The sequence below is a fragment of the Dreissena polymorpha genome, chromosome 9 (assembly GCF_020536995.1).
Source record: "Dreissena polymorpha isolate Duluth1 chromosome 9, UMN_Dpol_1.0, whole genome shotgun sequence".
NCBI lineage: Eukaryota > Metazoa > Mollusca > Bivalvia > Myida > Dreissenidae > Dreissena > Dreissena polymorpha.
The window spans coordinates 33,842,724-33,854,698 of NC_068363.1; the positions used below are offsets into that span (position 1 = coordinate 33,842,724).

The 11,975-nt window shown below is 34.0% G+C and overlaps 1 protein-coding gene across 1 annotated transcript; it reads left to right on the forward strand.

Moving 5' to 3' along the window:
* The first annotated feature begins 10,012 nt into the window (after positions 1 to 10,012).
* Positions 10,013 to 11,722, forward strand: LOC127846682 (uncharacterized). Its single transcript, XM_052378165.1, has 2 exons — positions 10,013 to 10,733; positions 11,404 to 11,722. The coding sequence occupies exons 1-2, from the start codon at positions 10,070 to 10,072 to the stop codon at positions 11,541 to 11,543; spliced, it is 804 nt and encodes a 267-aa protein (XP_052234125.1). The 5' UTR covers positions 10,013 to 10,069; the 3' UTR covers positions 11,544 to 11,722.
* Positions 11,723 to 11,975: the final 253 nt, after the last annotated feature.

Here is an 11,975-nt window from a genome sequence, read left to right on the forward strand (position 1 = left end):
CCCATTTTCTGGCAACCTCGTCAGGGTCTAGAAGTTTAAATTCACCATCTCTACCTTCCCAAGTGATGTAACCGCCATTTGAAGTGTCCGAGAGCAATTCTAACAAGAACTGCCATAGTTGAATCTGGCCGGAACCTAAATACAAAAGAAACATATACATGTAAATATTAAATTTGAACAAAATGTCTGTGACATTTGAAAACATTTACGAAAACAACCAAGAAAACTATTTAATTGGTATTCTTATCATTTAGCATACATTGTATACATGTTGTAACTATTTCTGACATTAAAGAGCTAACAACTAATAAATCTGGTATTCAAAAGGTTCACTTAGCCACAGATTATTTTGTTTAATTTTCAACCTAATGATTAAATATGACATTTCTGCAATGAAATAGCAGCAGTGAAAAGAAACAAATTGTTATTTTCACCGGTGAAAATAACACATTATCGGAACTACTTTTTCTATTTTTAGATTATCATATTAAGATTTTTATGATCACGAGTGAATTAAAATCGGTATTCCACCAATTCCAACATTTTTTTTTATATTTTATGCTTTTTTGCACCGTTTATTTACATTGTAAAAGAGTTTAACTGGAGAATTTCGCTGGAATAGTGACGTCATTTCGTGTTTTGAAATGTATTAAGGCACGTCACGGGAAAAAGGGTAACTTTTCAGCGAAAGAAAAAACAGCTGTTAATTATTTTCTTGACAAAAGGGCATACAAGAAACAGAAAATGCGTTCATGTCAGTGTAAGATCGTTTGTTATTTCACGAGTGATCATAGATACAAAATATTTTCACTCGTGGCTGCGCCACTCGAGAAAATATATTTTCTATGATCACTCGTGAAATAACAAACGATCTTACACTGACATGAACAAATATCCTCTATATTCTGGCTTGCGCCTGATTGTTAAGCAAATTCAATCGCGTTGTTTCAGAATGAGATCAAGGAAATGTTCAAGCCCTATTGTGTTGTGTCCGTATTGAAAAAAGTTACACATATTTCAAAATGAATTTGTTTCGTTCGTGTTTTTTATAAAAATGGTTATAATTGATTGCATTAATACAATGAACGCATAAAAAAATACGTAAAAAGCCATCCCTCCGTGTTTTTATCGTAATTGTATCGTATTAAGGAGGCGAAATGAAGAAATGACTTATGCTACGTTCAGTACGAACGCAGTGTTTACAACTATATGCTACTGGGCACAGAAACGAGTGTTAGGTGACAAAAACAAAGTGTGTCTTCTTGACATGCTCATTAATGTTTCCAATCTTCTTTGGGGTCCATTCGCGCATAGCACAGAAAAACATACTAGCAAAAAGTAAGTTTAGTATACAACTCATAATTAACAAAAACACATTTTAAATATGCACGAAGCACATATAAATCTTGATATGGTTTAATTTTATCAAAATTAAAATGTTGGGCCCTTTTCAATTATAATAAGTGTATTGGATTTTATGAGGCGTTCGTGGTGACCCGCTGCTAATCTAAAAAGTCAAATAAAGAAGTTTTATTTAAGACACATAGTATCTGAGATATGATTCTGTTAACTGCATATAATAGGAACGTTATACCTTGGCTGATTCGTGTGGCATCTGTATCCTGGCAATGTCCGCTTTGTATCGGACACGGGCGGTCAGGTAATAATGGTGAATGATGTTGAGGATTTTTGGGACCGGGGTACCCTGTAAAAAGCATGCATACAAGTGTAAAAAACACCATAGTGTGTCTCAGCGTCAGACCTGCATTGGCCTTAAAGGGACCGTCAACCGCGATTGACGAAAAAAGAAGAGTTCTTAAATACCATATTTTTTACAATAATTAGTTTATAGTGATACAAATATCACGACTGGTATATTAGATTACTTGAAATAAAGTTCTTATTTTCAGTATATTTTGAGTAAAATTTCGCGATGTGAAATCGAAAGTACATCGCGAAAATAGGTGACATAACGATATACAGACCATAAATAACGCAAGTAGATTGATCATTTTATATACAATATATGCAATTCACTACGCAAGCACAATTTGCATTCCTGGGTTTACCAAGTGTATATAAAAATCACCTCATATCATCAAATTTTGTATTCCAATTAAAATTTATACATTTAAATTTACAATTTACAATCATTACATACTCAATTGTTTTGTGCAGACTATAAAAATAGAGTCGAAAAATATACATAAACTTACATTGCTCGGCCTTTGAAGAAATTGGTTGATTGTCGCCATATCTTCGAAGATGTGTATGACGCTCAGAATTCGCCGCAAACGGATGCCCTGTCCATCTACAAGAACCATACGGGACCCTGCATGTGCAAAGAATACCCACAGAACCGCTGTTCTGTTCGTATTTTTTATTACACACTATTCCGCTAGAACACACAGGCCCGTGTGGATATTTTGATTCAACGGTGTTGAAATTGTTGAAACCATGACTGTGGTTGTATAAACATCGGTTAATGGAATTGTCACTGAACTGTACCGGGAATCTTAATTCTGAAAACTCTGAATTAAGTGGTGAAGTTCCGTAGGTTTTAGGTGACCCATCAATAAAATGACCGGTGCTAACATCTTGTGCTAACCACTGCTGCGAAACATCAAACTGTCTGTTACATCTCTCCAAATTCTACAAACATATTACAAAGGCAGAAGTTGTTGTCTGTACACTAACTTTTTGTTGTTGCTTCAACAGAAATAGATGGAGAATCGGTTATTAACCCAAATCTGCATACACTTTAGTAAGCATAATTTTGTACATGCACACATGCATTTATATCTATTTATGTTTTCTGCACAATCAACCATTGTATCTTTGTCAACTCAACAAACGCAACATGATTATAATTATAGTAAATTCCAATCTACCAATATTTAAAAAACTTCGCAAACGACTTTTGGCTTTAAATAAAAGTTGTTGTTGTTGTTGTTTTTCTATTATTTTGCCAATCATTATTAAAAGACCGCTTAAATATTGCCAGTACTGCGCATATTCCGAACATTATCATTAAACGTTTGAATTTTCCAAAATACATTTCTTATCAAAGTACCGCAATCTGAGACTATAATTCGTTATAATGCAACGTAACGTGCTTCGTAGATATGTCCTTTAAGCATTAAATGTCTTACCATTTTATATATACCAGACAATCCACCTGTTTCCGATCTAACTGTCTATCTTCTCAAAAGCTTTGTCAGATTTCCGTTAAAGTGCCAAAGTCCGACAAAAAGAGAACAGAAAAAAGACAAAACGTTTTCCGGTCTCTATGTCTTATACGTTGGACCTTAGGACATTAAGACATTGATTTGTAAATAACAGGTCCTCTTATCTAGAGTTTCATTAACACATCTTGCTCATTCAATTAATAGTTCATCCATTATTAATTAAGATAGGACATTTTAAGTTTCGTCAGTATCTTCTTCTCAGATCCTTAGCAGGTTGATATAAAATTTGCATATTGAATTCTCGCAATCAATATTGATGGATATTGTTGTATTTCCCAGCGTTTATTAATTATCCGTTATTGTCATAACAAACGTATTCATGTTATATAAAAGTGAGCGAGGTAATTATCCTCTTGTCGTTAAAATCATGAATGATATATATCTTCATTATTTCTTTTATGACTGTAATATATTTTTTCGTATGAGTACATCTGAATCGTAATAAAATTATGACAATTAGAAAAACGGACATGTTAATGACAGAAATCAATGTAAGTTATCATAATAATGTTATATCATACAATACACTATAATTTTGTGAAAACAAAATCTGCTCTCAAATAAATATATTTCGCAAAGACTACGCTTAAGAAAAATAAGATGTGAACGAATAACTTTCAAAGAGATTTTAGCCAATTGTAAAGTCGATATTGCTGTTATACCTATTATATCATTTAATCGGGAAATCATTTTCGATTAACGAAAAGATTTTTGGATTGCCGATTACTTAAGATAGAGAACATTCTATTCAAATTTGGATTATAAATATGTGCGCAATTAAAGTTAGATTCACGTTTTCCGTGAAACTTTCTTACTTGTCTGATAGTTGTTGGAGAAAGCGAATTATGTGTTTAGGTAATAAAAACCTCAAGTAGTATCATTTTAGTATTTCCGTCTTTGGATAACTCTTCTATGAATACTTTTAATATTTCATTGTTTATGTTGATTACGAGGTAAACGTTGGTTTCCGTTGCCTTTTATGTTTTCTGAACGAGCAGGTGGTCTCTCGTTTAAAAAAACATGGTATAAATCGGGACACTTGAAAATGAATGCTTGAAGTTGATTGTACTTTTCATCATCTTCTGTGTTGTATATATTATATATAAAAATTCAATTGTTACTACGTGCCATTTTGCACAATTTCTTGTTAGAAAAACCAACGAATTTGTGCACATATTCATTTTAATATGGCTCAACGTTCCAAACTCGACCAATTTACTCCTAAGAGAGTACGATTAAGAGAACAACATGAAAAGTTCCATAAAATAAGTCCACAATGTCATCTACATACAACAAAAATATATCGTATTACACACATGTAACAGCAGCATGTACGCCTATGACGCAGAGGCGCACAAAGAGTACTTAAGTAGAATGCACGTCACATAACTATGATAATTATTAAAGTGGTACAATAAAAAATGCAATTACTATCTTACAGACATACACATAAAAATGCTATGTAATTGACGTGACGAATCACACCAAGTGTACTAGGGTGCAGGATCAAGGGGGTTCACAGGGTTTACACACTGGCTGGACATAATGAAAACACGCCGTTAAGAACTTTTGTTGCAAATATCTCAAGTTTTTTTAAACACATTTGCAAAACATTTGGATGCATTGTGTGTCGAAATCTTAAGATTACACAATAAATCATTGAAAACGTCTGAAATATGTGACAAATTTCATGTTGCGTGCAGCATTACCGTGAACATAAATGCGTTACATATCGAAGTTTCGGAGAATAATACATGCTTATACATTTGTAAAAAGTAATCTGAATATACTTTACATTGCCATAAAATTATGGAGCATAAAAAGTGTATTTTATACACTTGTTGAAATTCTTAAGAATATATTTTGTTTGAGTTATTTAAAGAAAGGCACCACATACCGGTGAGTTAACATCCATTAACATTTAATTGAGAACCGCACAAAGTCACGTGATCCTGCACCCTGGTGCACAGTAATTTAGAAATGTGACCCCATTCAAACGCACGATTAAATCGATATTACCCTAACGTAGCATTATCGGAGTCAGTGGTAATGGGGTTTGCGATATATATGTCATTTTGTTTGTCGCACTGCTCCTGCCAAAAAATTTATTTATAATGGTGGAACATTTGTAAGTGTAATATCCGCGTAAATGAACAATGAAGACAGCTTACTTCAGTTTATCCGGTGGGTGCTAGTGAACTCAGTAGCACATAGATAACTTTGTGGTTTGGTTTTAAATCTAACGTGCTGTCTTATGTTAGTACAATCGAAGGTATAGCTTTTTATTATGCTGAGTTTGTATCAACATTTATAAATACAATATAACCCGCGTCATGCGAAAAAGGGTCTAATATCAAATGTCGCAAGCAAATCTGCAGTCCAGCCTGCGCATCATCGCAGTCTGGTCAGAAGCTAATCTGTTTGTTCATGATAGCAAAAAACCTTGCCTGACTGTATATTGACCAGGGCAGCTCCTTACCAGACTGGGCGATTGCTGACGCTAGTCTGATGCTAAGCAAGTCGCAAATAGCAAAATGAACATTTTCGCATGACACGGTTCATTTAACATGGGGCTCTATACAGAAATATGATGTCATATTCATAATGAGTTTCGATGATTTCAACTATTATAATTAATCTTTTGGATTATAAACAAGTCATATTACCAATCCACGGCAAAGAAGACAGAGATAATCCCATAAAACCCATTCTTCTTTTGTTTCAAACTGAACAAACCCAATGAACGTAATTTATAAAAAATACATAATGTCGGCTATGACTATTTTAGGTATATAGGTATTTAGGCTATTTGTGTCGCCCTAAAATAACGCAAGGTGTCCAAAGATCACTTTCGCAACTCACAGACCCCAGCTTGTTCTGTCGCCATGAACAAAATATCTCATACCTAGAATTCAGAAAAAAAAACAACGTATCTGACCCCAAAATTTAACATAATCTAAGACCTGAACAAGAAATAAACAAATGAGTTCTAACTCATATTATCATCACATAGACTAATAGATTAATAATTCATGGGTACAAACTTGTAAATGAATGTGTCAGAGAATCTTTATAAATATGTAAATATGTGTTGACGTCTACAGTACTTATCAGTAAAAATGCAAATTGTATTTTCAACGTTATAATTTTGTCGTATTAAACTGATTTTGAAATTGGTTGATTGAAGGTTAATACAACGCAACCACAATTCAACAAAAAATGACACGCAGAATAAATTAATAATAAATCTTCGCCATTTATGGAACAAAATCGAAAGAATGCCGCGAGCTAGACGTTTATTTGTATATTGATCGACAACGGCCCATCGGATTGGAGCTTAGTATCGATTTTTGTAATCTTAATTTTTCGCAATTAAAATTGTCTTCATCTGTGTTTTTTTAGAGCGTCCTCAAGATTTAAACATTTTGTCTGATATTTGGAAATTGGAATTTCGATGCCCACGACGCGGCCATATTAAATGTAGTTGTAATCAAAGCGCTGAAAGCACTGTAGGTGTTCGCTGTTGTATAAGTTTAGACGCAACTCAGTTTCAAAAGTGTTATAGCTTTTTATTTTGCAAGTTTTAAATGAACACATCCCATTTAAATGAATAAAGAGTGTGTCTTAAAGCACAGGTCCAGATATGTTTTTTTTAAATCATTAATCAAAAAAAGTAATTTAAGCTTCATTTTGGGAAAACAGGGCTTGATGCATATGCATTATTTGTCATTCCAGTACCAGAGACTGTCATTAAACGTAAAACATTATAAAATCAGTAACGTCGTCCTTGATTAGCTTGTGCGCATTGCACATGCTAATCAGTGTGCACAGGCTAATCTTATTTGGTATGCATTAAGTCCCGTTTTCCCTGAAAGCAGCCAATATGTACAGATTTCAATGATAAACACTTGACTAGCAATGTCGTCTAAAAAGCTGTTAAACACTATTAGTCATATGCACCAGAGATCCTGTATACACGCACTGCTGTCGTCTGCAACAGGCAGTGGTTTATGGCAAGCGATTCGACGCATAATCCCAAGAAACTAGGTTCTCATGAGAACCTAGGTTTTCAAATGAGAACCTAGGTTCTCATGAAAACCTAGGTTCTCATTTGAAAACTTGGGTTCTTGAAGCCAGGTGCAATCTTCAAGCGAGAACCTAGGTTCTCATTCTGAGAACCTAGATTCTCATGAGAAACCTAGTTTCTTGGGATTATGCGTCGAACCGCAAGAAACTAGGTTTCTCTTGAGAACCTAGGTTCTCATTCTGAAAACCTAGGTTCTCATGAAAACCTAGGTTCTCATTTGAAAACGTGGGTTCTTGAAGCCATGTGCAATCTTCAAGCGACAACCTAGGCTCTCATGAGAACCTGGGTTTTCAAATGAGATTTTTTTTCTCATGAAAACCAAGGTTCTCATTTGAAAACTTGGGTTCTTGAAGCCATGTGCAATTTTCAAATGAGAACCTCATAAGAAACCTAGTTTCTTGGGATTATGCGTCGAACCGCAAGAAACTAGGTTTTTCATGAGAACCTATGTTCTCATTCTCATTCAAATGAGAACCTAGGTTCTCATGAAAACCTAGGTTCTCATTTGAAAACTTGGGTTCTTGAGGCCATGTGCAATCTTCAAGCGAGAACCGCTTGCCATAGTGGTTGTCTTTCCATAGCGTAGTTAAGCAGTTAGGCGCATACTGATTTGCAAAATGTGCTCTGTAACATTAGCGTGAGCTAACGCTCACACTAAAAATGGCGACTATTAAACCATAGATTGTTTTACGGAATAAATCGTTTGCTGATCCAGAGTATTTCCGAAATATGAAGAAATGTGATACAAATTAATGTTCTAGATGTAGAGACCTAAGCTGAACATACTTATAAGAATATAACACATATTAAACATATGAGACTTATAAAGTTTGTGACCTCAAGGGCTTGCCAAGTGTCTGCCTAAGTGCTATAATTCAGCATCGTAATTGTGTTATTCGTGCTGATTACATCTAAACATCAGGACCACTGCGCAAAAAATTTAAGAGTTTGAGTTTTATAGATATATCGAAAAGTATGTTAATAACAGTCTAATTTAAAAGTTGTGTAAATAAGTATCATCAGAAAGATTTCAAAAGCTATATTTTTCATGCCAAACAGTAAAACAATTAATACAATGAGCGTTCAATGCACTACATCAAATACCGTAAGAAAACTATGGCAACACATATTTGACAATTCGAATCATTTAACAAAAACAAACTAATTACGAAATGCGAGCATTATTTACAAAATAAAGCGCATGATTTGGATACTAAAACCCACACGTATACATGAGTAACGCTGTCCGCAATGAAATCATAGAATTATCCGTGGTCTCATTAGCGGAAGTGTATTACTTGACGATAGTCCGCGGATGCGCAGTCTCCTCTGGACCTACACAAGAAGCATATAACATAAGACCCGTTTTCGCATTACGCGTGTCATATATCGTTCCATGAAATCCAGTAATGATCCAAAATAGGACAATAACAAAGAAGACCACATGTTTAATTAATGAAGAAGACATGATGAATCCAGTACTTTGAAATTCTTCTCAACTTAAACCATAAATATATGAAGGTTCATGGTAATCCGTTATAGTCGCATAGTCATTTTTTGTGTACACAAGACAATAACAAAATAAATATCAAAGAAATACATATGTATTTTACATTGCACTTTTTATCAAAGTCCTCTATAATTATTTGAAGTATCATTTGATTACATTAACCATTTCCGAGTTATGCTTTAAAAAAATAACAGTAAATAATGTGATTGTTAACTGTACGATAAAAAGGACAATAAATCCATCTTCACTAATGAGAGATGTATATGTCTTGTACTTTCTATCAATGTTCTCCGAAACATATCTTACCTTTCAACTTAAAGCGGTTTTATATGACTTAAATGTCGATGCTTTATTATATTAGTTTTAAACCAATACATGACATTCATTAAATCATTATTTAAATTATATATTGAGAAAATTTTATATCAAAATCGTATAAATACGCTTTGTTGAAATTCATTGCGACAAAGCGATGATCTTTACTCTCACGTATTTGTTGCAGAACATAAAATAATGTCGTGTGAACATGCCTTAACAGAATAGATGTTTAACTTAAACAATGTATTATTTATACATACATTTTATTATACGAGTTTTGTACGATAATGGTTGCTTTTTTCAATTATAAAACTGTAATTTCATAGATCATTTCGCGTATATTTCTTTTTAATTTTGCATTGCGTGCATTCGTTTTACTAAACTCTATAGATATACGAAGATGTGTTTAATTAAATTTCATAAATACTGTAGGATTAATGATCCGCATATGCCAACGGACGTACGATGCGAACATGTGTGCCTTACTTATAGTGAAAAAAAACTCACTTAAATAAAATTAAGTAGAACATTTCTTTAACCAATATTTGGTACGTGCTTTTTGTACAAAATTCATACTTTTCACCCAGTAAGAAAGCTCCGAAAGCGCTACGAATACAGTAGTACCTATGTGATAACAATTTATTTAAGAGTCGTTAAACAGATAGAACATGTTGTTAAAAGCTGCGTTATCAGACAATTTATAAGTATCCTCAGCCGTTATATCGCTTGAGCTGGCCACTTACTTATCAAATTGATAATAAGAAATTGATCGATGATATAGAACTGTGATTTGATGCATCGAATAGGGTCTGCTTAAATTTTTGACTAATGATAAAAAGAATCCAGTAAGATAATCCAGTATATATACGGTAGAGTTTTGTCTAAGTTTAATGTTGGTTTCGAAAGATGTTGGTGCTTCTATATAAAATGGACGATTATAGGCATTATTATTATACGGTTGTGATCGCTGTTATATTTTGTATTGGTTTGGCCGACGGTGCAAACCATACATGCAATTTTCCACTGACTAATGAAACACTCAATGGTGTTTGCACTTGGAGCAGATGGTTGCCATGGAATTGTTCGCTGTGCACACCGTGTGAAAGCCAACCGGTTGCATTTCGTAAACGTGGGATTTGTTGCAACGAGAGTTATCCGATATTGAGCGATTGTCTGAGACAGTGCGGCTTTAACTCAACGTCTGACACGGAACACGGAGTCTGCAGTAATTGTTGGACAAGTGGCGATGCGTCTTGCAGTTTGTCGGCGTTTGGTTACCAAAGTACTTCATTACTTTCATCCATTGAGTCAACGAGCTTTATAGTACAGCCAACGTTAAGTTATGCATCTTCTTATGCGACTTCGTACAACACGGCTTCCTTAGCAGTCACGCCATCGTTAACATTGGGTGCGACAGTGGCTTCAACATTCACAGAGGTTCCGTTGCCTGCATCAATCAAGACAATTTTACCATCTTCGTCTTCTGTTCTTGGCATTATGACGACATCAACAAATGCTACGGTTACAAACTACAGCCAACTAGGGTTTAGCAACAATGGCGAGAACAAAAGTATAGCTTAAGCATTAAGAAATTATTTAAAGATAAAAATCATCATCATCTTAATAATAATAATAATAATCATCATCGTCATCACCATCAACAACATCATCATCATCATCATCATCATCATCATCATCATCATCATCATCATCATCATCATAATCATCATCATCATCATCATCATCAACATCATCATAATCATCATCATCTTCATCATCACCATCATCATCATAATCATCATCATCATCATCATCATCATCATCACCATCATCATCATCATCATCATCATCATCATCATCATCATCATCATCATCATCATCATCATCATCATCATCATCATCATCATCATCATCATCTTCATCATCATCTTCATCATCATCATCATCATCATCATCATCATCATCATCATCATCATCATCATCATCATCATCATCATCATCATAATCATCATCATCATCATCATCATCATCATCATCATGATCATCATGATCATCATCTTCATTATCATCATCATCATCATCATCATCACCATCATCAGCAGCAGCAGCATCACCACCACCACCACTTTCATCATCATATTCATCATCATTAATCTCAATTAACATTATATAATTTGTATCATTATTATAATGATCCGTACATTATTTTTCTCATATTTTTTTTATTTTTCTGTCTTTAGAGAAAGCTGGGATGATTGCAGGGTCCATAATGGGTGGTGTATTTGTTATTGCCATTCTGGTGCTTGTGATAATGCTTCTAAAGAGAAAACTGAAGAGAGCCGTTGCCGTGGATAGCGCGAGGACTTTCGGCAACGAGTAGTCACGGGGATAATTGCATAGACTGTGGATTGATAGCGTGCTTTTTGTTAAGTAAACTTATTAGATTGTTTAAAGGATGCTTTATCATTTTATTGTACAATATTTAAGCGGTCAAATTTCTAAACAAGCTATGTTGCCATTAATCGTTTAACTATTTGTGTGTCGATCCATCGTTCCGTTAATCTGTCCGTCTGTCTGTTTGCTCTAAAAAGACTGTACAGAATAAAAAATCTGTAAAAAAAGATCGTGTACAAGTGTTATGTTTTACATTACTTCTATCCGTTTCTTTATAATCACATGTATCTTTTACTGTTTTGTTCCAATTAATACTTGATCAAAGGCAAAATCATAATTCACAGATTTATTTAGGATATGCTAAGGAATTATTTGCAAATTATTGCACGAACTAGTTCTTAATGTAGCATCAATAATA

Excerpts from the sequence above, each read along its gene's own strand:
- LOC127846682 (XM_052378165.1), top strand. The coding sequence starts at position 10,070 with ATGTTGGTGCTTCTATATAAAATGGACGATTATAGGCATTATTATTAT. Across the intron at positions 10,734-11,403 it reads CAACAATGGCGAGAACAAAA|AGAAAGCTGGGATGATTGCA; the intron begins GTATAGCTTAAG and ends TTCTGTCTTTAG.